This window comes from Dama dama, chromosome 5 (assembly GCF_033118175.1).
Source record: "Dama dama isolate Ldn47 chromosome 5, ASM3311817v1, whole genome shotgun sequence".
Classification (NCBI taxonomy): domain Eukaryota; kingdom Metazoa; phylum Chordata; class Mammalia; order Artiodactyla; family Cervidae; genus Dama; species Dama dama.
The window spans coordinates 101104992-101131744 of NC_083685.1; the positions used below are offsets into that span (position 1 = coordinate 101104992).

Genomic DNA, 26753 nt, shown 5'->3' on the forward strand with positions numbered 1-26753 from the left:
TGGCATCTTCTGCATTGGCAGGCAGATTCTTTACCACTGTGCCACCTGGGAAGCCCATTTATATACATATATATGTATATATAAACATATATAAATGTATTATTTATAAATATATGTTATATTAATTTATACTTATATAAACATATATATGTATAATATATATAAGTAGTGCTCAGTCATATCTGACTCTGCAACCCCATGGACTGTAGCCTGCCAGACTTCTCTGTCCATGAGATTTTCCAGGCAAGAATACTGGAGTGGGTTGCCGTTTCCTGCTCCAGGGGATCTTCCTGACCCAAGGATCAAACCCATGTCTCTAGTGCCTCCTGTGTTGGTAGGTGAATTCTTTACCACTAGCGCCATGAGGGAAGCATATAAGTTATACATAATATGTATTATCTATAAATACTTTTATATTTGTACATATATTTATACATATAATAAATATATACATATATATTTATAAGTAATACATTTGTATATGTTTACATATATGTCTGTATACAATACATTCATATTTTCTCTGTGTTTTTTATCTCATTCTGCTCTACTTGTTTGTTTATTTTCTGGCTACAGGAGTGGGAGTTGTCACACTGTCTGTGGGGTGGCTGCCTCTGGAGCTGTTAGGGCAGATGAAACCCGCAGTCTGTTAGACCTGGCGGGGAAATGTCCTTCCTCTCTGCTTCCCTGTAGGTAGCCTGAGAGCAATGATTTTCTGCTGTTTTTTGAAAAGCAGCCAGACTATATATAGAGCTCTACCGGAAGTGGGCCCTGAGCAGTGAAGTAGGCACAGTTGAGTTGTGCTTTCCCATCCCCTCCTCACTGTCTTCCACAGTCAGGTCTTATTCGGAAGGTATTTTAGGGATTGCCAGGATCTCTAAACTTTTTAAAAAGCCATGATGATATAGAGGTCACGGAAGTGGGTTCTGAGCTCAGGCTGGGTTCATTATCTGCCTCTCCAAGCTTTGTGACCTTGGGCTGGTTCTCTGCACTCACTAACCCTCCATTTCCCCATCAATAAAATGATGTTATTAATAGTCCCCACCTCAGGGGTTGTTAGGAAAGTTAAACGAATGTCAAGTTTTAACATACTGCTCAGTCAGCTCCAACTTTTTGTGACCCCATGGACTGTAGCCCATGAGGCTCCTCTGTCCATGGGATTCTCCAGGCAAGAAAACTGGAGTGGGTTGCTATTTCCTCTTCCAGGGGATCTTCCCAACCCAGGGATCAAACCTGGGTCTCCCGCATTGCAGATGGATTCTTTACCATCTCAGCCACCAGGGAAGCACTTAGTGGGGACTTAATAAATATCTGTTTGTTTTGGTGGTGGTGTGTTTTTCTTTTTTTTAATGAATTAAGACTATACATGTGATTATGCATTCCTGCATTTTCTCCATCTCTCTGTGCCTTCTGTAGACTTTGAGATTTACTTTCTGTAATTTGTATTCTGAAAATAACCTGTCATTAGAAGTATAATGACGATACTCTTTTCAAGCAAATCTTCCCCCACTTCTTGCCAGACTTAAAAAAAAGTTTGCCTCACTTCTCCGAACCTCCTTGCCCTACTGCTAATTAGAGGCAAAGCCATTTCTCCAGAATCCTATGGAGACCTCTGTCCCCACTTCCTGCTTCTTTTCCTGGAAGTTTGTTCTTACGCAGGCACCTGGTTAAGTCCTCCCTGAGGGAGCCCCGCAGTGACTAAGGATCTCTAGCAGAGGATAGTGACTTAAGCCACCGAAGGATGGGGTGTTTCGTCGTGGTATTTTAGGCATCGCTTCCTCAGCATTTTGAAGGTGTAAGGAATGAACTGCCTTGAAATATCAAACATCACCTCAGGTGAAACTCAGGAGCTTAATGAAACGTGAATCCAGACCCCATCAGAAAAGGAAAGTTTATCCTTTTGAGAAGCCGGCGTTGGCTTGGGCTTAGAAGGAGGAAGAGGAGTAAGTCTTCCGCCAAGTCTGTAGTAAGCCTTTGGCTGTATTAGCCCACAGCGTGTGGGCACAGGCATCTCATGAATGGAAGGTTCTGAGCACGTCTGCTATTGTAAAAACACGGGGGTCAGCCAGATAGAGGAAGCGTGTATACAGCAGCTGTATCTTACCCCCTCTCTTTTCCTGCCTTGCCCTCTGCTAGTTGTGATGGGGCTGTGGAATCCCCCAAACAGAGCCCCCTCCCTCGCCACCACTCTGGTGCCCAGGAGGCAGGAGAGTCCGTGCGGCACTGCCTGGGGTGTAACTGTTTCAGCGGGGATCCTGCAAGTGTGCAAGGATTCCTTTCACAGCTCTAGCATCAGGTCAGATAAAGCAGCCCTCCAGGCCCCTTTCCCACAGTTGAAGCTCTCAGCCTGTGATATTGTGATTTGTAATAAAAATATTTGTAATGAGTATAATATTTATAATAAGAAATTTAGTCTTGGTTTTCTTTCTGGCACAGAACTTTTAAAACCCTTGGAATTTCTGAAATAATGAGAGCTGTAAAGGTGTCTTCTTACTTTTTAGCTTGTTGTGTGAATGAGGTGACTTTGGGATGGCACCTGAGGATGGGGCTGGTTGCCGGGGGAATCAACTCTGTGATCAGAGGGTTGGAACTTTCAGCCCCACCCCTGACCTCTGGGAAAGAGGAGTCTGAGGTAGTATTGATCGTCACTGGCCAATGAGCTAATCAGTCTTGCCTGTGTAATGAAGTCTTCATAAAGACCCGAAAGGATGGAGTTGAGAGAGCTCCCGGGTTGGTGAACAGGTGGAGGTTCTGGGTGGGGTAGGGAACTCAGAGTGTAGAAGCTCTTCATCCTTTCCTCACCTCTCCCGTGCACTTCTTCCATCTGGCTGCTCCTGAGTTCTGTCCTTTTATGGTAAACTGATAATCTAGTGCAATTGGAAAGAAGGAGAAAGAGAAGAGATTGCATTACCAAGAATAGGAATTAAACAGGAAATATCACTGAAAACGCCTGTGTTGATCCCCACAAGCAGTTTCACGGTTGTGTATTCCTCCGATGATGGGATTTCTTGTTTCTTCCTCTCCTCCATCTCCTAATCTCTCACTTCCCTGCTAACCTCTCGGGCTCTCTTCGGTTCTTCCATCTGGGAAATGATGGGGTTGGGTGGACAGCATGTTCTTGTTCTTGACACATGAACACTTATTAAAGGTTTGCAGAATGGTCGTGCTTGCAGAATTGTTTTAAAGGTCACTGAGTTCAATTTCCTCACTTAACAGATGAGGGAACTCGGAGAAGCTGAGACTCTTCCCTGGAGAACCAATGGCTTAGCCAGAAGCCAGGACCCCTGCTTTCAGATCCCATTACACCTTGTTTCTGAAACTCCTTGACCTAGTTAAGTGAATTCACTCTTGTCACGCACAGGTATTTTCCACGAAAATTTGTAAGATCTAATGTCATTCACTGAGCCAACTCAAAATATTTGCATCTCAACCTGAGAACTGACATAACATTTACATGTCTTCTTCTACTAAGTGTATTTGCTTAAAAGAGAATTATTATATTATGCCAGTTTCTTCCCATTTTACCTCTCAATGGCAGTCATTTTAGTACCAAAGAAGTAGATGGTTCTAGAATCTTCTCAAAGATATCTCTATGACCAAGACCAAGAAAGCTGGAGATAACGTGAATCCTTGAAAACTATGGAGATTTTGCATTAAAATATAAATCCTTGGATAGCCAGCAAGGACGTATAGTATAGCACATGAAACTCTACTCAACGTTATGTGGCACCATGGATGGGAAGGGACATTGGGGGAAAATGGATACATGTATATGTATGGCTGAGTCCCATTGCTATTCACCTGAAACTATCACAACATTGTTAATTGGCTATACCCCAATACAAAATAAAAAGTTTAAAGTTTGAAATAAAATATATATATATAAATCCCGGAGGATTCTAGAGAGAATCCTATCTGAGTCCAGGTCCCTTATTTGTTATGTGGACTAGCATGGTGAACCATGGTGACCATTCTGGTTATCTAGGAATGTGGTATAACAAACCAGCCCCACTCTAGTAGTCTACAATAACCATGGCGTGGCGTGGCTCAACTCATATGAAGCTGTGAGCCATGAGTCCTTCATTGGAAAGACTGTCGCTGAAGCTCCAGTTCTCTGGCCACCTGATGTGAAGAGCCGACTCATTGGAAAAGACCCTCATGCTTGGAAGATTGAGGGCAAAAGGAGAAGGGGGCAGCAGAGGATGAGGTGGTTATCACCGACCTAATGAATTGGAGCAAACTCCAGGGGACAGTGGAGGACAGAGGAGCCTGGCGTGCTGCAGTCCTTGGGGTCACAAAGAGTCGGACACGACTTAGGGACCGAACAAAGTAACAGTGACGTTTTCTTCATGAATCTGCTCTTGGGCAAGGCTCAGAGGGGTCAGCTCACTTCTGTTGCACTCGATGTCAGCTGTGGTGGTTCAGATGCTGAGGCCTGCTCACCTGTCCGGTGAGCTTGGAAAAGTGCCCCCCCTCGAACACACACACACCAACCCCTAACCTTGAGAGCATCACTGGAGCCCTTGTCTGCTCAGCTCACAGCATCAGCCTGGACCACGGTCTGCCTGGCTTCACTTGTGGCTGCATCTTTATCTGGGACCGTTCACAGTGTGGCTTGGGAAGGACCCCAGAAGAGAGGCCACGGGCCCCAATATCAGCATTTTGTCTGGATGGGCACACTTTTGGAATACCACTGATCATGGCAAAATAACATCTTACTGGTCCCTCTAAGCCCTGCCTGACCAGCACTGCCAAGAGCAGGAGGCCAGAGGAGTGTAAACCCACGTTTGTGGCCCTGGTCCCCTCCCTGTAGTGAATAGTGTCCAAATTCCTACCTGCTGGACCTTGGGGCCGGCCTCCCTGTATAAAATCTGCCAGTCACACCAGAGCTGGGCACCAGGGTATTCTGTCATTTTCAGTGTCACAGACTGGCCCCTCGGAGAGCTGTACTTCCAAGCCACTTTCCGTTGGACTGGATCACAGGTTTATTTTTAAAACCGTGCCCAAACCATAGACCAGAAAAAGACCTTGGCAAGTCATTGAGTCCAGGCTTTAACTTCAGAGAGAATCACACTTAAAGTCCATCCCAGAGAACCTTTCTGCAATGACAGGTATCCTGGAAATTGCCCCCATGGACAGCTCGGAATCTGTTCATCCTGAGCCGATCAATCCCTTCATGTTCAGGAAGCACATCAGGTCTTGTTCTGAACGTCACCAGACCCTGGTCTCTGACAAACACAGACCCCAACCGTGAGTAGAGGAGAGCATGAGAGTCATGCAGGGTTTGTGACTCTCTTCTGCAGCCCTGAGATCATGTTGTAATCCATCCTTAAAACCATGAAGGTCCACGGCACTCAGAGTTCAGTGACCATGACGGGGTGGAGGTAGAAAGATGCAGAATGGGCTCCTGTGGGGTCTGCCGGGGCGGCTAAACCAAGTGGCATCGCCAGGGCATTTAACAATGGAAGTTTATTTTCCTCCTAATTTCAGAGGCTGCTAAGTCACTTCAGTCATGTCCGACTCTGTGAGACCCCATCCCTGGGATTCTCCAGGCAAGAACACTGGAGTGGGTTGCCATTTCCTTCTCCAATGCATAAAAGTGAAAAGCGAAAGGGAAGTCGCTCAGTCATGTCTGACTCTTCGCGACCCCATGGACTGCAGCCTACCAGGCTCCTCTGTCCTGGGATTTTCCAGGCAAGAGTACTGGAGTGGGGTGCCACTGCCTTCTCCAAGGCTAGAAGCCCCCAAATCACGGTATCCATGGGGTTGGTTCCTTCTGAGGCCCCTCTCCCTGGCTTGCAGACAGCCGTCTCCTCCGTGTGTCCTCACACAGTCATCCCGTATGCAGATCAGCAGCATTAATCACACTCACAGTTTTGTGCTACCATTGCCACCATCCATCCTTTCATGGAAGTCCTCATCTAGCAAAACTGAAACTCTGCATCCCTGAAACAGTAACTCCCCCGTAATCCCTGGTAACCACCTTTGCAATACATTTTACAGTACTTACACTGTTCGCTGTAGAAGAATTAGAATATTTAACACGAGGGAGGAACACAGAGCTCACAACACCTTAGCATGTTCCTTTTGCCTCTGAGTTGGGGCTTCCTTGGTGGCTCAGTGGGAAAGGATCCACCTGCCAGTGCAGGAGATACATGTCTGGTCCCTGGGTCACGAAGATCCGCTGGAGAAGGAAATGGCAACCCACTCCAGTATTCTTGCCTGGGAAATCCTATGGACAGAGGAGCCTGGCGGGCTCCAGTCAGGGCAAGGAGTCAGACATGACTTAGTGACTAAACAACAACATTATCCATATATGTATATATATATGTGTGTGTGTGTGTGTTTTACTGCATGTACTGTTTTATAGCTTCTCCTTGCTTAATATATCAATACCTTTGCATGTCAAATATGTCATCATTTTTAATACTTACTTGAAAGTCCATCCATTTAAACAATTCCTTTTCATTTTGGGGGTAATTCTTTGGATATTTTTCCAGTATATCCATGTTCCAAAGGGCCAGAGACAAAAGATTAAGTATAAACATAGACCTCCATTCAGCAATGCTCTGATAACTTTCTTACAGCTCAGTCTTTGTCTACATCCTCAGTTATTTCTTTGGGAAGAGATCCTCCTTTTAAGTTACGTGGAGAAACATTTCCTCTATGTTCAGGCTTTTAAAAGATACTGCTTATGACGGAGACGTTTTGCCGTGCACCTGAAACTAGCGTATCATTGTTAATCAGCTGTGTTAGTGCATTGGTTGCTCTGCTGTGTCTGACTCTGTGACCCCAGGTTGCCTTCAATGAAGATCGAACCATTTCGTGTTTCCAACAGCTGTGGGTCAACACACCTACGTTCCCGGACTCAGGTACCCTTATCCCTTAAAAACTAAAATAATAGGTGGATGTGCCTTCAAAAAATTAAGTTGTAGAGAAGGACTTATCACAAAAAGGTACCAGCCCTGTTACTCTGATCCCATGCCCAGGCCTGCTCTCTGAAGACAGTTCGTTTTTTTTTTTTTTTTAAATAACTTTTATTTTTGGCTGTGCTGGGTTTTGGTTGGTGCATGCAAGCTTTCTCTAACTGAGAACATCTAAATGAGAACATCGCGGTGGCTTCTCTTGTTGAGGAGCACAGACTCTAGGCACAGACTTCCGTAGTTGTGGTGCAAGGGATTAGTCACCCCGCAGCATATGGGATCTTCCCAGACCAGGGATTGAACCCTGCATTGGTAGGAGGATTCTTAACCACTGAGGCATCAGGGAAGGCCATGGAGACAGCTATGGCTTCTGTATTTGATTCCTGAGTAACTTGTCCCCACATCTGTAAATAATATGCTTTTACTGTTGGTTCTTTCTCATACACGCGCACACACACAGTTTCCTTCCTATTGGGGAGATGAGGTTTTGATTCTATGAAACCACCTGCCTCCTCCTGCAGTACCATTTTTGAAGTTGTTATAACAAACAGCATTTAACTTATTTTTAAATCTCTCTGCAGGTGCCACAAGTACAGTTTCTCTTGTATGGCTTTAGTGAACCTGATTCACCTCTCTTTCTCAGCTCTTTTCTTCTCCCTCTTTTTCTTTTCTTTCCCTTCTTTCCTTCCTCTTTTTCTCTTTTTCACATCTCAAAGACTGATAAAATTTACATTCATTCTCTCCTATAATCCCCATAATTACATACTCTATGCTTTGATCACGGGTTAATTCTAAAAGTCAAGTCAATTAAATACTTCTTTTGTAGCTACTTAAATATTGTTCATTGCAGAACCCAGTAACATGTCAATAATATTTCATGCTGTGTGGTTCCAACATAAAGATATCTACTCAGATCACGGAGACTTTGCCAAGTGCCAGGTTAAATGAATACTATTCTGTTATGTTCTACAAATGAGTTGATCATGCATCACTTTACTTCAATTCATATTTTTTTTTTATTCATATTTGAATCCTGTCTTTCTTGGGCACTTTTCCTACAATTTCTTTGGGATTATCTTGTTTCTTCTTGTTGGGAGAATCGTATGCCTTCATACCTTCCAACTTACTCATTCCATCTATCATCTTGTTTGTGCTCCTCATCTTCGAGGCCACTGAGTTATGACTTGGATTTACTGCTCACCAAGCTTCCTGAGGGTCTGACATCCTGGGATTTCCTCTTGCTGGTCTCAGGTTTATTTCTATCATTTCTTGCTGGATTGAAGTTTTATCCTTATTTTTTTTCCTGGAGTGCATCCTTAAGGAGTTTTCTCAGACAGGTAACCTCCTTTTCTATTTTCTAAAAATGATTTTATTTTGCCTCTGTTCTTGACTGATAAGTTACCATAATAAAAATTTTTTTAGATTGAGATGGATTTTCACTCAGAACTTTGAAATTGGTCTGTGGTAGTCTGTCATCAGTTATTTCTGATAAATTCTGCTGATGGTCTGATTGTTGCAACTTGATACAGCTTCCTCTTCTCTGACAGCCTTTTAAGATCTCTTTGTTTTATTGTGTCCTTCACAGTCCAGGCACTAGCAATTTGAGGTCTTTGGTGTCTCTTTCGCTCTAGGAATTTTCCTCTTTCTCTCTTTCTCTCTCACTAAATTCCCATCATTTTCCCCTGGGAACTTCTATAGGGCTTACTTCCAGAAATCTCTCTGGTGTTCTAATTGTTCTTATTCTCATAGCTTTCTATGTTTTCAATAGGTATCTTTTTCTTCTTGAAGGTCTCAGAAGAAACTAGTTAATAAAGTGTTTTCTTTCTCAATTTAAGTGTTGTCTGTGCCTTGTTTTGAAAATACAGCTTTGTCCTGGCATTAGAATAACTTGGCCACATGTGTCTCCCCTTATTCCCAAGAGGTGACTTTCTTCTCATTAACCTACTTCTCTTTATTTAGTTGCCTTTTCTTGGTGCAAAGGGAATGCCTTTCGTGGTTGCTCTGCCACTTTGGACTGTCTCCCTTGTTTCTGTCTGGCAAATCCCACCCAACCCTCAGTACCTGCTGATGCTACCTCCTTTGGAAGCCTTTCTCAGTAATTCTCACACCACCACCCCCCACATGTATTCATGTTCAGACTGGTAGTTAATGAAGATTCTCAGTGAAAAATTAATAGTTGCTATACTGATTTTAAGATGGAGGGGACTATGGACAATTTCAGGAATACCAAATAATTGTACTTTTAATCAGAATAAGAGAAGCTATAGGATGAGACCCTCTGCAGCCAGTATGTTGAGCTGAGTTGTATCGAGCTTAGTAATAGAAAAATCCACTTAGAATGGCTTTGAAAAGAGTTGATTTCTCTCAAAAATATGTCCAAGTGTAAATGGTGGGTGGAGTTGTATCAGTGATTCAGTCATGTCAAGCCAGCATCTCTGCAGTTCTGACAATTCTCCACAATTACAAAATAGCTGCTACCACTCCTGCCATCATGTCTGCATTTAAAGCAGGAAGAGGAGAAAAAGCTTGACCGCTGTGTCCTCTTCATTCTTAGCAGGAAAGTAGAACTTTTCCAGATGACTCTGAAGCATACTTCTGCTTTTGTCTTAGAGCCTAGAACCAGGACACATGGGTATTCCTAATTTCAGGAGAAACTGGGACGGTTGTGGCCTCCCACCTTCTTTGGTGAGAGAGAGCAAAGCAGCAGAGGTGGGGATGGGCTTTAGGAGAGAGCCGGTTAGCAGAGTCTACCAAAATGAGCAAGTCTGAGTAGGGAAAGCTGCTGTGCCCGATTGTATCAAAGATGGCACTGCATTTTAATGAGCGTTCACAGAGCACGTGCTGTGTCTACGTGCTTTGCTGGTGCTGGGCATGGTAGGAGTCCCAGGGGCGCTTGGTTGGTGAACAAGGGAAAGTTGGATGTGCCTGCAGCATAGAGTGTGTGAGGCAGGCAGGGTTGGAGGGGATCGGTATGAAGAGTGGGAGATGCCTGGGCGTGGAAGACGGGGGCCATTTGGGGACCTTGAGGAGATAAATTTGTTGACTCAGCAGGATTTTCTGGAGGAGAAGCAGGGCAACAGAGGATGAGATGGTTGAATGGCATCACTGACTCAATGGACCTGAGTTTGAGCAAACTCCGGGAAATTGTGCAGGACAGGGAAGCCTGGCGTGCTGCAGTTCATGGGGTCACAGAGAGTCAGATACAATTTAGTGACTAACAGTATAATACACCAAAGCATAGTCCTGGACCCACAGTATCAACATTAATTTCAAACTTGTTAGAAATGCCAATTCTCCAGTCCCAACCAGACCTACTGAGTCAGAACTTCTGGGAGTGAGCTCCAGCAATCTGCTTTAAGAAGCCCTCCAGGAGGAGGGAGTCAAGATGGTGCAGGAGGACGTGGACGTGGAGTACGTCTCTCTCCGTGGGTGCATCAAGAATACATCTGCAGATGCAACAGTTCTCAAAGAACACCAGCTGAATGCTAGCAGGAGTAATGCTGATACTGTGGGTCCAGGACTATGCTTTGGTGTATTAGTACTGTTAGTCAGGAAGTCGTATCTGACTCTTTGAAACACCATGGACTGCAGCCCACCAGGCTCCTCTGTCCATTGGGTTTTCCAGGCAAGAATACTGGAGTGGGTAGCCATTCCCTTCTCCAAGGGATCTTCCCAACCCAGGGACTGAACCCAAGTCTCCTGCATTGTTGGCAGATTCTTTACCATCTGAGCCACCAGGGACTTCATATTATACTAAGATGATGACTTAATTTAGAGTTGACTTAATTTTTAAAAAAATTGGAGATAATAACATCTTCTGCCTTTAAAAAAAAAGTGATTGACTGTATTCACTATATTTTCTGTATACTTCATGATTGGGCATTTGAAGTCTCATTGTCTCAGGAGAGACTGCCCCTCCCAGGCCTGGCTGATCCCTGGAGAGAGCAGACAGTTTGCCTGCAAGCACACCTTTGATAGGCAAACAACCGATCACGAATCCATACCTCCACTCACCTGTTCTCAGGCTCCTGTGGCCTGGACACTATTCTCCTACCGCTGAATCACCGCAGGTTCAGGTACTGGACTGTTAGGGACTCCCCATAGCCCAATGCGTGTGTGCTCCGTTGTGACCGACTCCTTGTGACCCCATGGACGGTAGCCCACCAGGCTCCTCTGCTCATGGGACTTTTCAGGCAAGAATGGGTTGCCATTTCCTCCTCCAGGGAATCTTGCCCGCTGAGCCACCAGGGAAACCGTGTAATGAGACTGTCTCTGCTTTAAAGGCAGCTTCGCTCTGTGACTTCTGTAATGACAGCTGAGAATGATTGCTCGGCTCTCTATCCACTAAATGTCTTTCTGTGATGAGGCTGGAACTCCAAGGCAGCTTGTCAGGTAAGATCTCCAGTATGTCCGCAGTGAATGTTTCCTTCACTGTCATACTCCGCACTCAGGGTGTGGCGGCAACCTGGTGTTATGTGAACTATATTTTTTATAGATTTGGGAAATGACGAGTTGGCTAAGCCATTTAATTTCCTACAGGATGTCTCAGAGCCTTTAATGCTTTAATAAGACTCTGTTAATGGATAATATAACCTTCAGGGTTTCCTAGGATTTTTTTCCACAGAGCCCTTTTCTTCCAAGTGTCTAATAACTATTTTTCCATGGAACACATTCTGTGACCTGACAAGCTCATTTATGACACTGGCGACAGGCAGGATTTTTGTGGGTGGTGGTGATTATTCTCCTAAGCCCCTAAGGAGAACAGTGCACCATTTTTAGATCCGTTTGCCGATGGCTCTGTTTTACATTAGTCTCTTGGTGTAAAAAATAAAAATACACGACTTGTACTCAGGTGTCACCTACAGAGTGCCTATCACTCTGTAGAATGACTCACCCTCTGAAAACAGTAGTGTTCATTGTCTTAGTAGTGAACTCTTTTGATTACAAAGATGAGACCAAAATTACCAGGCTTCCTAAAATTAGCATCATCTTTTAGCCCACCACCTTGCTTGGGTCAGTCTTGAGTGCTCTGTTGAAGTGCTTCTTGTGTAATGGAGGAAGTCTCCGGCGAGTGGACAGTTGGGCTAAGCGACCTCCAATCAATTCAATATTGATCAGTCTTCCCAGGTCAGCAAAACATTCTAGGAGTTTCTTAAATCCTTTTGCTTTCCAAATAAGTGTATGTATGACCCCACACTTTAAGAGCAAAATTTGTCTCCAGCACAAGATCCTTTTCTTTTAAAGGAGTTTGTTGCCACCTTATCAATTATGTAGTTACATTGTTTTGATTGGTTATTTTATTTTATGTGCAGTTGAACTGTGAGTAATTAGCTAGCAATCAAGATGCCCTAAAACTCAGCTCTTACTTTTAAAGAAAAAGTAGTAATATCTTTAAGGAAAATGTTTATAATGTCACAGTTTATGTACATTGCATATAGTATATATTTATTATATATAAAACATATGTATATATGAAGTGAAGTAAAGTGAAAGTCACTGTCATGTCCGATCCTTTGCGACCCCATGGACTGTAGCCTGCCAGGCTTCTCTGTCCGTGGGATTCTCCAGGCAAGAATGCTGGAGTGGGTTGCCATGCCCTTTTCCAGTATATGTATATAAACTTGCATAAATGAGTCCTATAATCCCAGAAGACGAAAAATAAACAAAAATTAGCCATTAGATTCCCTATATTCTGGCTTAAATATATATGTGTGTGTATAACTATATATGTATATAAATCATTTATGCAAGGAACCATTTATGCAAGTTTATGCTTAATAGTTGGTGCTTATTTTTTATATTATCTTTTGTTTGAAACATAGATTACCTGTATTTTCATATGTATATTCTGGAACATGTTAAAGCAATGAATGTACTATACAAATTCAGAATCAGAACACTAACAGTTATGTTGGAGCTACCCGTTTATCCTTTTCAAATCCCACCCCCCTTCTTTTTCTAGAGATAACCACCATTTGAAATGCATTGTTTTTCATTTTATTACATGTGTATTCATACTACAACAATATGTTGTTTAGTAGTTTTTAGCTTTGAGCCTTATGAAAATCATATCAAACTAGTCTTTTGTTTTTCCTCAGTCACTGTGCTTATTAGATTCGTCAATGTTGTTTTGGGTAAATTTTATTTAACTATTTTTATTAGTGTATTAACATATGGTATGACATTATGTAAATATATGCCATTTTTTTATTATCTTATTGATGACCTTTTTCCCCCTAATTTTTTGTTTAACCAAAAAAGAAGAAAAATCTGCTGAATGTTTTGAAAATGTCTCCTGATAAATGCCCAGGGGTTTCTCTTGGACAACATTTTTAAAATGCAGAGTCCCAAACCATAGTTGGTATGACAGAAATGGTATGGACATAACAGAAGCAGAAGATATTAAGAAGAGGTGGCAAGGTACAAAAAAGATCTTCATGACCCAGACAATCCTGATGGTGTGATCATTCACCTAGAGCCAGACATCCCGGAATGCAAAATCAAGAAGGCCTTAGGAAGCATCACTACAAACAAAGCTAGTGGAAGTGATGGAATTCCAGTTGAGCTATTTCAAATCCTAAAAGATGATACTGTGAAAATGCTGTACTCAGTATGCCAGCAAATTTGGAAAACTCAGCAGTGGGCACAGAAACTGGAAAAGGTCAGTTTTCATTCCGATCCCTAAGAAAGGCAATACCAAAGAATGCTCAAACTACCACACAACTGCACTCATCTCACATGCTAGCAAAGTAATGCTCAAAATTCTCCGAGCTAGGCTTCAGCAGTACGTGAACCTTGAACTTCCAGTTGTTCAAGCTGGATTTAGAAAAGGCAGAGGAACCAGAGATCAAATTGCCACCATCTGTTGGATCTTCGAAAAAGCAAGAGAGTTCCAGAAAAACATCTGCTTCTGCTTTATTGACTATGCCAAAACCTTTGGCTGTGTGGATCACCACAAACTGTGGAAAATTCTTCAAGAGATGGGAATACCAGACCACCTGACCTGCCTCCTGAGAAATCTATATGCAGGTCAGGAAGCAACAGTTAGAACTGGACATGGAACAACAGACTGGTTCCAAATCGGGAAAGAAGTATGTCAAGTCTGTATATTGTCACCCGGCTTATTTAACTTATATGCAGAGTACATCATGTGAAATGCTGGACAGAGGAAGCACAAGCTGGAATCAAGATTGCCGGGGGAAATATCAATAACCTCAGATATTCAGATGGCACCACACTTATGGCAGAAAACGAAGAAGAATTAAAGAGCCTTTTGATGAAGGTGAAAGAGGAGAGTGAACAAGTTGGCTTAAAACTCAACATTCAGAAAACTAAGATCATGGAATCTGGTCCCAACACTTCCTGGCAAATAGATGGGGAAACAGTGACAGACTTTATTTTGGGGGGCTCCAAAATCACTGCAGATGGTGACTGCAGCCATGATATTAAAAGACGCTTGCTCCTTGGAAGAAAAGTTACAACCAACCTAGACAGCTTATTAAAAACCAGAGGCAACTTATTATTAAATAATAATAACTGGCTTATTAAAAACCAGGACCTTAGCTAACAAAGGTCCATCTAGTCAAAGATATGATTTTTCCAGTAGTCATGTATGAATGTGAGAGTTGGACTATAAAGAAAGCTGAGCACTGAAGAATTGATGCTTTTGAAGTGTGGTGTTGGAGAAGACTCTTGAGAGTCCCTTGGACAGCAAGGAGATCCAACCAGTCCATCCTAAAGGAAATCAATCCTGAGCACTCATTGGAAGGACTAATGTGAAGCTGAAACTCCAATACTTTGGCCACCAGATGCAAAGAACTGACTCATTTGAAAAGATCCTGATGCTGGGAAAGATTGAAGGCAGGAGGAGAAGGGTACGACAGAGGATGAGATGGTTGGATGGCATCACCGACTCAATGGACATGTGTTTGAGTAAACTCTGGGAGTTGATGATGGACAAGGAGGCCTGGTGTGCTGCAATCCATGGGATTGCAAAGAGTCGGACATGACTGAGAGACTGAACTGAATTGAACCCATTAGTGATAGTGAAATTAATACAGTGAACACAGTAGAAAATATTAGAAAATATTTTAGCAGAACAATGCTTACTAAAATATTATTGTAATAGGCATTGTTTTGTTAAAAGATGTTTGAGTACCAGATAAGGACACGTGGCCTTTTTTACTGAGCATAATGTCTTTAAACACCTATCCATATGGTCACTTGTATCAATAGATCCTCCCTACATATTGTTGAGTGTTTGTTCTTGTTCAGTTGCTAAGTTGTGTCTGACTCTTTGCAACCCCATAAACTGCAGGACACCATGCTTCCTTATCCTTCACTATCTCCAGGAGTTTGCTCAAATACATGTCCATTGAGTTGATGATGCTATCTAACCATCTCATCCTTTGCTGCCCTCTTCTCCTTTTGCCATCAACCTTTCCCACTAGGCTTCCCTCATATCTCAGTTGGTGAAGAATCTGCCTGCAATGCAGGAGACCCTGGTTCAGTTTCTGGATTGGGAAGATCCGCTGGAGAAGGGATAGGCTACCCACTCCAGTATTCTTGGGCTTCCCTGGTGTCTCAGCTGGTAAAGAATCCGCCTGCAATGCAGGAGACCTGGGTTTCATCCCTGGGTTGGGCAGATCCCCTGGAGAAGGGAAAGGCTACCCACTCCACATTCTTGGCCTGGAGAATTCCATTGACTGTATTGTCCATGGGGTCGCAAAGAGCTGGACACAGCTGAGAGACTTTCACTCACTTTTCCCAGCATTCGGCTCTTTTCCATTGAGTTGTCTCTTCACATCAGGTGACCAAAGTATTGGAGCTTCATCATCAGTCCTTCCAATTCAAGGTTGATTTCCTTTAAGATTGACTGAGTATTTTACAAATTTTTGAGTGTATTCTGTTATTAATCCACTCACCTGAGGAAGTACATTTAGGATGTTTGCTTGTTACACATAAAGTGTCTATGAACATTTATGAGGGTTTTTTAGGGGGGGACATAAGTTTCATTTCTATAGAGTGGGATTTCTGGGTCATGTGGCAAGTGTATGTTCAAGTTCATAAAAAACTACCAAGCTGTTTTCCCTAGTGACTGTTCTGTCTTCTGTTGCCCCACCTTCAGCTGTGTGTAAGGATTCCAGTTGTTCCACCTCTTCTCCACAACTTGATATAGTCAGGGTTTTGCATTTTTTGTTGTCATTTTGTTATATTAATTTCCATTTTCCTAGTGGATACTGATGTTGAACAATTTTTCTTGTGCTTATTTGCCATTTATTCATCTTCTTTGATAAAGTTTCTGTTCCAAAATTCTGTAAAGCAATTATCCTTCAACTAAAAATTAAATTTTAAAAAGTCTCTGGATATTTTTGCCCATTTTGTAACAGGATTTTTTTACTGTTGAATTTGAGAGTTCTGCATATATTCTGGATACAGTTCTTTTATGTGAACTACAAATATTTAAATATTTCTTCTTTCAGTGGATTGTCTTTTCATTTTTTAGACATGCCTTTCACAGAGCAGAAGCTTTTAATTTAAATGAAGTCTAATGTATTCATTTTTTTCTTTTATGGATCATGCTTTTGGTATTTCTGAGAACTCATTGCCTAACCCCAAGGTCAAAGATATTTTCTCATGTTTTCTTCAAAAGTTTTATAGTCTCTTGTTTTGTATTTAGGTCTGTGAACCTTTATGAATTTTTATATATGATGTGGTATATAGGACAAAGTTCATATTTTTTTATATGAATGTCCGATTGTACCAGCATAGTTTGTTAAAAAGACTTTTCTTCCTCTTTACATCTTTGTCAGAAATCAGTTGCTTATATCTATCTAGGTCCATTTTCCTTATTGTGTCCCATTGATCTGTTTTTCTGTCCTTTCACTACCATATTCTTTTGATTACTTAGTTTTATAGTAAGTCTTAAAGTGAGTACTGCAAATTTATTCTTTCTAAAAATTGTTTTGTATATTCTACTTCCTTTGCAGTTTTGTATCGATTTTAGATTGTTTGTATCTACAACAGATCCTTTTGGAATTTTGATTGGGATTGTATTTAATCACAACTAATTTTGTGAATATTGATATCTTTATTATGTTGAGTGTTCCAGTCCACAAACACAGTATTTCTCCCTTGATGTAGATTTTTTATTTCTTTCATAAGTATTTTATAGTTTTTGACATGTACTTTCTGTGCCTATATATTTATAAATTTATACCTAAGTATTTTATTTTTCAAAGCAGTTGTTAATGGTATTTTATTTTTAATCCTAATATATATTCATTGCTAGTATATAGAAATAAAATTTATTTATTTATTTTTTTGGTTTACTTTATGTCCTGTAACCTTGCTGAATTCATTGGCTCTAGGAATTTTTTTTTTTCTTGGTAGATTCCTTGCTATTTTCTACATAAACAAACATGTCATCTGCAAATAGGGACATTTTAATTTGTTCCTTTCATATCTGTATGTTTTTTATTTCCTTTATTGCCCTAAGTAAAACTTCTAGCACTATATTGAATGAGTGTTGAATACAAATTTGGATCAAGGCATCTGTATCATGAGGAATACTGGTTTATAGTTAGTTTTTTTTTGTTTGTTGTTTTTTTTTTACTGTTTTTTTTTTTTTTGTCTGGTTTTGTTATCAGAGGAATACTAGCTTCATAAAATCAATTGGGAAGTATTTCCTCCTCTTTTGTATTCTGGAAGAGCTTTTGTAGAATCAGTGCTAATTCTTCTTTAAATATTTGGTAAAGTTCTCTTGTGAAGTCTCTGGATCTGAATTTTTTTTTCCAAGATTTTTAATAGTACAGGTTTAATTTATTAATAGTTACAGGGCTATTTAGATAATTTTTTTCATATTGAGTGTATTGTAATTTGTTTTTAAGTACATTAGTCCATTTCATATAACTTGTCAAATTTACATGTATGTGCTTAATTGTTCAAAGACATCCTTTTGAAATCTACAGAATTTTGTAGTGATATTTCCTGTTTCATTCCTATTCTGTCTTCTCTTTCTTCCTGTTTTCAGTTGTGCTAGAGATTTTTTCAACTGTATTTTCAAAGAGCCAGCTCTTCGTTTCTTGGTTTTCTCTGTTACTATTTTGTTTTAGACTTATTTCCACCCTTTATGATTTCATTCCTTCTGCTTGCTCTGGGCTTATTTTTGGTCTTCTTTTATAAGTTGTTGCATTAGGGGTTGCTCATTTGAAAATGTTTCTCTTTTCTAATGTATGATTTTAGTGCTATAAAATTTCCTCCCAGTACTGCTTTGGCTGTGTCTGCCATTTTGATATATTGAATTTTCATTTTTATTCAGTTTGTTAGTTTTTTTCCTTTGAGACTTTCTCTGTTCCAGGAATTATTTAGAAGCATTCTGTTTAGTGTCTGAGTATTTGGATACTTTCTTCTTATCCTTCTGTTAGTGATAGGAGAATATATTGTATATGATTTCAGTTCTTTCAGACTAATAATGTTATGAACCCAGATGTTGTGTATCTTGGTATATGTACTGGAAAAGAATATTCTGCTAATGTTGGTTGGAGTGTTAGTGTTCTTATATAAATGTCAAATTCTTTTTTGGTGGTTGTGGTTTAGTCTCTAAGTTGTGTCCAACTCTTGTGACCTATGGACTGTAGCCTGCCAGACTCCTCTGTCCATGGGATTTTCCAGGCAAGTATACTGGAGTGAAAGAAAAGTGAAAGTCGCTCAGTCTTGTCTGACTCTTTGTGACCCCATGGACTATACAGTCCATGGAATTCTCCAGGCCAGAATAGTGGAGTGGGTAGCCTTTCCCTCCTCCCCAACCCAGTGATTGAACCCAGGTCTCCTGCATTGCAGGCGGGAGCCACAAGGGAATCCCAAGAACACTGGAGTGGGTAGCCTATCCCTTCTCCAGCAGATCTTCCAGACCCAGGAATCGAACCAGGGTCTCCTGCATTGCAGGCGGATTCTTTACCAACTGAGCTTTCAGGGAGGCCCATACTGGAGTAGCTTGCCATTTCCTTCTCCAGGGGATCTTCCCAACTCAGGGATCGAACTGGGTCTCCTGCACTACAGACAGATTCTTTGCTGGCTGAGCTACCAGGGAAGCCCCTGGGATTATTTTCATATATAGTCTTGCTGATTTTTTTTTTTTTTTCCTAGCTGGTCTGTCAGCTGTTGAGAGAAGAAATATTGACGTCTCTACGTGTATTTGTACTTTCCTTCTCATATTTTGCAGCTTTGTAGGTTAGTGCATACACATTCAAGATGGCATATCTTCTTATGGATTGCTGCTTTTATCACTATATTCTCCTCTATACTTCTGGTCATTTTCTTTATTCTGAATCTACTTTATCTGTATTAATACTGCCACTTTTGCTTTCTTTTGATCAATGTTTGCATCATATCTTTTCCCGTCCTTTTACCTTCTGTCTATCCATATCATATTTGAAGTGAGATTCTTATGGCCCACATGATTTCTTTCAGTCCACTCTTGTCATTCTGTCTTTTAATTGGCATATTTATTAGGCCATTTGCATTTAATATAAATATGAATATGTTAAGACTTAAGCCTGCCGTTTAATTTTTTGTATTATGTCTATTCTTTTCTTTTTAAATTGCTTTGTGTTCTTTTTCTTTCTTTTCTGTGGATTACTTTATATTTTGATTTTTTTGAGTATGCCTCTTTGTGCTTTGCTCCAGGAAGATTTGCATTTTCCTCTAATGCTGAGACAGGGATTGCTTACAGGTTGGGACACTCCAGCCAGCATCCAGGTTCTTTCCCGGAAAGTGTTAGCCTCTGGTTTTAGCTCTCCACGTTCTGGGGCGGGGGGAGGTGCCTCATACTAGTGGCCAGATCTAAGTGGTGATATTTGCATTTGTTACCAGGACTCAACTCAACACTTTCTCTGTCTTTGCTGTTGATCAATCTCTGCCACGTTTGCTTGTTTGGGGGAGACCAAGGGGAACAGGTCAGGGAACCTACCTAATTCTATTAATTGAAAAAAGAATACCTGGAGGCAGAAAAGGTGTGTTTGTTGTGCTTCATCTAGGTTTCCACACAGTAGCGGGAGACCCCTCAGAGCCTATGTTTTTGCTGGAAATGCTGGTTACTTGATGTTCCTTGTCAATCCCAGTACTGCCTACATTTTCTCTTGTTAGAAATCGTTGCTGTTGGTGCAAGCTAGTATATCCAGGAGGGAGAGACAACAAGGTCCTACTGTGTAGCACAAGAAACTGTTCAGTATCCTGTAATAAACCACAAATGGAGAAGACTATGAAAGAATGTGCATAGATGTAACACTGAATCACTCGATAAGTGGAGAGGGTGGGGAGTAACTGTGAGACCATATTCCTAGTTTTTGTTTTTTAACTGATGTGTGTCTCCATTTTCCCTTTAGGGCCGAGAAGACTGAAGTTCTGAGCGAAGACCTCCTTCAGGTAAGATTGTCACTGGCCCGTAACTTGTAGATGGCAAAGACGTCTTCCCTTTTACAGCCGAGCCCTTCCCGATGTTGTTCAGACTCTCCACTGCTCCTCTCCCAGTCCCTTTAGAGATGCACCTTTTCCTCTTTACAATAGCACCCTGCATGGTACACAGCAGTCTCAGTGGGACTTTTCAGGAGACACATGAAGGCATTTCACCACACGGTTAGCAGAGTGTCTCCAAGTCTGTGATCCCCTCCTTTTCTCTCCTGCATTGGACGTTGTCTCTGCAGAAACAGGGGTCAGTCTTGTCCCTGGATTATCCAGACCCACTACCCCACTTCTGACCTCCCCTCACCCGGGGGCCCCGCCCCCTGCTCTGTCCGCAGGTAGAGAAGCGGCTGGAGCTGGTGAAGCAGGTCTCCCACAGCACACACAAGAAGCTCACGGCATGTCTGCAGGGCCAGCAAGGGGCCGAGGCTGACAAGCGCTCCGTAAGTGCCCTCCCGGCCCCGGGGGAGGTGGAATTTGCCTGCTGACCGCCCGGCCGGTGTTTGAGAATCGTACCTCTGCCGGAAGCACCCCCACGCTCACTAAGATGTGGTCCCCATCCTTGTCCTGCCCAGACTGGGGCAGCCCCCGAGGAGAGCAGGACGGGCTTAGATCCCACTGCTGAGGAGGCTGCCACCTTTCCTTACCCCTGCTGCTCATCTACAGATTCCATTTGCCTCCATAGTATCTTAAGATCACGTGGAAAAAAAATTACACTGTGGTTTTGGGGGTTACAAGGGACCTATAAAGCCTCTTATGAAGACCACTTTTGCTGCAATGATGCAGTAAAGATAATGTGATGCATAACAGGGCTCCAGGGTCTCTGTCTAGAACCTGCACTAGTGCTGAAGGCATTGCTTCATGCAGCTCCACTGGACAGCCCTTGGGGTGGATGATCCTGAAGGTTCACTTCACTCTTGACCGCCCCACCTCCCCCAAATTCAACAGAGATGAAAAGATACTCTTTTTTTAAAAAACAATATTAATTTATTTTTTGTTTGTCTGCTGCGCTCAGTCACTCTTTGAGGCCTCATGGACTGTCACCTGCCAGACTCCTCTGTCCATGGGGTTTCCCAGGCAAGAATACTGGGTTGCCATTTCCTACTCCAGGGGAATCTTCCCAACCCAGGAATCTAACCTGCATTTCCTGCATCTCCTGCACTGGCAGACAGGTTCTTTACCTCTGAGCCACCGGGAAGCCCCCCAAAAAGATATTCTTAAGCGTTCACTTGGCTTTGTTCCAGAGGAGGGTCAGTCTAGGGGGTTTCTTTCCTCCTTGAGTTGACGATCAGCGTGTCTGGTGTCTGTCTGATTTTCTCTGACCGGGAGTTCTTGTTGACGTCTCTTCCTGGTGGTCGCCCTGAGCCCCCCGGCTCTGTTGACTTCGCCTCTCTTGGCTATCCTGATGCGTCCTCCCAGCTCACACTGCAGGGCCAGACCGCTCTGCTTGCTCCATCGATCATTCCATTTTCTCCTCCCAGCCCTGGTTTCTTCTTTCTTAACTTTCCCAGCAGGAACCACTGATGAGTAGTAGAAATAAAATGTTTACCACTTTGCAGAGTGTCTGTGGAAGTAATTCGATGTGTATTGGGGATTTCAGCGAGGGGCGCCTGACAGTCGTCCCCCTTGTCAACCGCCCCTCTGTTCTCTGTGTCCACAAGTCTGTTTTTGTTTCCTAGATGGGTTCATTTGTGTCCTCTTTTAGATTCCACATTTAAGTGATAGCATATAGTATTTGTCTTCCCCTGTCTGGCTTCACTTAGAGTGATAAACTCTAGGTCTATCCATGGTACTGTAGATGTCATTATTTTCCTGTTTTATGGCTGCTTGGTATTCCTTTGTATATATGAACCATGTCTTTATCCATCATCTGTTGATGGACTTTTAGATTGCATCCATGTCCTGGCTACTGCAGCTTAGCCAGGCCAGCAACATCTTACTGTTTGATTCTCAGCTCAGAGGCCACCTTCTCAGTGCAGCTTCTGTCACCATCTGATGTGTTTGCTCCCTCCCCCAGTCACACCCCCCGATTCCACGTTCTTCCTAGCACGTGTTATTCTCTAAAATCGCTGTGCTCCTTCATCTTCTCCTGTGTCCGTTCCCAGTCCTGGTATGTGAGCTCCATGGGAGCAGGGATCTTATCTTCCCATCACGGCTGCATCCTTAATGCCTCTAATGGGGCCTGCCACGTGAAGGCAGTGCTAAAAATAGATGTGTCATGACTGGATGGCCTGTGAGTATTTTAGGCACAGGACCTGCCCAACACCATCAAGCCAATTTGAATCTTTCCTATTCTTTTCTTTCAAAATCTTTATTTAATTTGATACACTATTGCTTCTGTTTTATGTTTTGGTTTTTTGGCTCCAAGGCATGTGGGATCTTAGTTCCCTGATCAAGGATCAAACCTACATGCCCTGCATTGGAAGGTGGATTGTTAACCACTGGACCACCAGGGAAGTCCCAAATCTTTGCTGTTCTTCACAGAAGCAATTTAGGTTGATGGTTCTGAGTTCAAGTGCTGGGATGTGACTCTCTGAGCTTGAAGCCCAGCTCTGCTGTTTCCAAATTTTGCCTGACAGAGAGCAAGTTGGTTACCTCTATAAGCCTTGGTTTCTTCACTTGGAAAATGGTAGTACAGTGAATCCCTACCTAGTAGGGTTGTTTGAGAATTCCGTGAGATCATTCATGTAAATGCTTAGCACAGTGCTTGACCTAACTACATAGTAAAGAAACAGAAGCTGCTGTTATTATGGCCCCATTGTTGGTCCGGAATTTCCCCTGAGAACTGCTGAGCCCCAGGGAACAAGTATGCCTGGATTAGAGAATAGTAGACAGCAATTCTCAGAGATGGGGCTTTGTGTGAGTGTGTGTGCATATGTTTGGGAAGCAGGGTGGATATTAGAATGAGACTTTTTGTCTCATTGAGTCATCCTACAAACTGTGCTGCTTCTTCCCAAGATAATTTTGGAGAGAACAATCATCTCAGATAAGTCAGATCGACTGCTTGCAAACCCTGGAACATTCTGTGTCCCCTTCTTTAACTCTTAAGCATCTCTTGGCACTCCAGAATCAGGAGGAGGTATATTCTAACAGCTTCCCTTTGACCTGGAAAGCCACTGGTCAGGGTGAAGCTTGCTAAGATCTCTTACATGGACACTAATGGTCCCTGGTGGCTCAGACGGTAAAGATTCCGCCTACAATGCAGGAGACAAAAGAGATGCAGTTTTGATCCCTGGGTCAGGAAGATCTCCTGGAGAAGAAATTGACAACCCTCTCTAGTATTCTTGCCTGGAGAATTCCATGGACAGAGGAGCCTGGTGGGCTACAGTTCATGGGGTCACAAAGAGTTGGACACAACTGAGCGACTAACCCAGTAGTCCCTGGAATAGTGTGTGGTTCTTTCAGCCTGGATCTTTATCAGCCAGAGAATGGTGGCTTTTCTAGACACGTGGGCAGTTGGATCCTTCAAAGTCTCAATATCTTTCTAAGTGAAGTGAGGGTGAGCAGAGGGTGGGGAAGAGAGCAAGTAATATCTCAGGAACAGGTAGGCATTAGGGTAAATTAATCAGCATGGTGCCCTGTGTCTACTGAGCCCTTAGCTTTTCCTTTTGTCTTAGAAAATGTCTTTAGGAATAGAAGTGATTTGGAGTCTGTTGTGAGTTGTAGTCCATTAACTTCTTCTATTCACCTGCCTTTGGTTATAGATTGTCACTATCTCATTTTTGACATGAAGGTATAACCCATTTCTTCCTTTTTTTTCTTTTGGTAGCTTCCTTTTAATTTCTTGATTCTTTTCTTCTCTTGTTTCTGGACTCTTACAGCATCTATACAAGCAAAATCTCACTAATTGAGGTTTTACCCCTTTAACCCTGATGCCCTTGAAGTCCATGTGCTCACAAGGCCCTCAGTGTCTCCTCCACAGCACATCCTTTCTTAGGAGCATCACTCGGTCCACAGGCACAGACCCTGTCTTGTGACCATTACACCATCAGTATAGGACTTGTTTAAAAGTTGTCATCATCATTCAATGATCTGTGTAGCCATTAAAAGAAAAAAAAAAAAAAACAGGATGAGACAGTTCTGTCTATGTCTTGATAGGAAATGACATGAACGATATCTCTATGTGAAAAGGAAAATTGAACTGTAGGGTTGGGTATATCGTGTGCTGACAGTGTGAGGGGAAAAATGTGTCCATTAAAAATGGACACACACTCCCATACATAATTGGATCTTCTTAGAATAATTATGGAAGGAGACACAGAAAACTGATCACTGTCATGATTTCTGGAGTCAGGAACCAAGAGGCTGAGGGTTAAGGATGGAAGAAGACTTTCTGCTTTTCTTTCTTTTCTGTTTTAACCATTTTAGACATTTCTCTAAAATGTGCTTTAAGTAACTTCTTTTGAACGGTGGCGGGGGAGGGGGGAGCAGATTCTCTCCAAAGATACTGTTCCTGTGCCTTTAATTAAATCTCTGGAAACTTGGACCCAATAGCTTTGTAGGACAGCTAGAAAGTGGTGTATAAGTTTGGATGTATTAGTTCTTGGTTGCCTGGTCTCATTTTTACCCAGAAGAATGTCTCATTTTATGTGAAATGGTGGGGTAGCAGGATTATTCCTCAAGTGAAAGGCGTCTAACCGGGAAGTGGTACCCGGGTAGGTAGGCACCCCGTTCACGGAAGTTAGACGTCCTCTCTGAGGGCAGGGAGGCGACTGTGGCTTGCACCCATCCAGGGTATCCTGGGTTTTCCTGGGCTGGAGAGCAATAATCTCTCAGGTGTCCTGGTCTCTCCTCCTCCTGGAGCCCCAGGAACTCCATCCCATTCTTGGGGTTGACCTGTCTCCTGCGATTTTTCCCTGGAGATACCTGGAGCCTGCCGCTCTCCTGGGGATGTTCAAACCAGATTCCTAAAAATCCACCTTCATCTTGGTTCCTCTCTCACATCATCCAGTTTCGTGTTTCAGGACTGAGTTATTTTTAACAGATCACATTGTTCTTTAACAAGCCCCCAGTGGTCCCCAGGTCCCCTAGAATCCAACTCCAGTGCCTGCCTCTGGTTGATGAGGACCTGCACAGTCTAGCCTCCGCCTCCTTCCTGACTGCTCCCCCTTCGCTCACGTAGCTCCAGTCATGCTGGTCTCCTGGGGATGGATGCTGAGCAGGCCAGGTAGCCCACCTCTGGACCTTTGCACCTGCCATTCCTCTGCCTGGCATGTTCTGTCCCAGGTCATCTGGAGGCTTGGCTGACTTTCTCTCTCTTCAGGGTGCTTCCTAAAGGTACCCTCTCTGGGGGGAGGGTCTTTTCTCATCACCACTCCCTCGCCACAGCTGCCCACTCCACTTGTTGTCCTGCTTTCTGTTGCTGGCACAGCACTTCCAACTCTCGAAACAGCCTCCTTCATAGTGTCTGTGTTTAGTATTTGTCTCCCGGCCCTGGGATGTAAGCTCCGTGAAAGCAGCGTCTGGTCTCAGTCATCACAGCTGTGGTACCCAGGTAGGCAGGCACCCCATTCACTCTGGGGAGGAAGTAAGTGACAGCTGAGGGTCTCTGGGTCCTGGGGCAAAGGCTGTGGGATGGGAGGGGGTCTGTGTGGCCGTGTGGACCGGAAGATCTAAGGAGATCCGGTGGTTCTCACCTTGTTGTTCTCAGCATGTGCTGGATGGTTTAGGCTCAGGAAGGACAGGGCTTGTCCACACTTAGTAAGGAGGCAAGATGTATCATTCTGTGATCATAGATCATTCTGCCTTTCTGCCTCCCTCCTCCTCTCTCTCCCTCGCTTCCCACATAACATAAAACTTACCATTTTAACTATTTTAAGGAGTACAATTCAGTGACATTTAGTGCAGGGACAGTATTGTGCAGCTACCGCCATAATCTACTTCCAGAGCATTTTCGTCTCCCAAAAGGAAACCCCTTAGTCATCAATTAATCCCCCTCCCCCGCAGCTCTTCAGTTCAGTTCAGTAGCTCCGACTGAAGAGTCGTGTCCGACTCTTTGCAACCTCATGAACTGCAGCACGCCAGGCCTCCCTGTCCATCACCAACTCCCAGAGTTTACTCAAACTCATGTCCATTGAGTCGGTGATGCCATCCAACCATCTCATCCTCTGTTGTCCCCTTCTCCTCCTACTTTCAATCTCTCCCAGTATCAGGGTCTTTTCAAATGAGTCAGTTCTTCACATCAAGTGGCCAAAGTATTGGAGCTTCCCCCTCATCTCTTAACCACAAATCTACCTCCTGTCCCTATGGATTTGTTTATTCTGGAGATCTCATATAAGGAGAATCATACATCATGTGCCCATTTTGTCTGGCGATGCCTTCAGGATTCATCCACATTGTAGCCTGTGTCAGGACTTCATTCTCTTTTTA

General features: G+C 42.9%; 1 protein-coding gene across 2 annotated transcripts in view; it reads left to right on the forward strand.

The window, feature by feature from the left end:
* Positions 1-26753, forward strand: part of ARHGAP44 (Rho GTPase activating protein 44) — a 118294-nt gene that overhangs the window by 49609 nt on the left and 41932 nt on the right. For both annotated transcript variants that reach the window (XM_061143514.1, XM_061143515.1), the window contains exons 2-3: positions 20309-20348; positions 20723-20827. In XM_061143514.1, coding sequence (XP_060999497.1) covers positions 20309-20348; positions 20723-20827 — 145 coding nt within the window. The remainder of the gene's footprint in view (positions 1-20308; positions 20349-20722; positions 20828-26753) is intronic.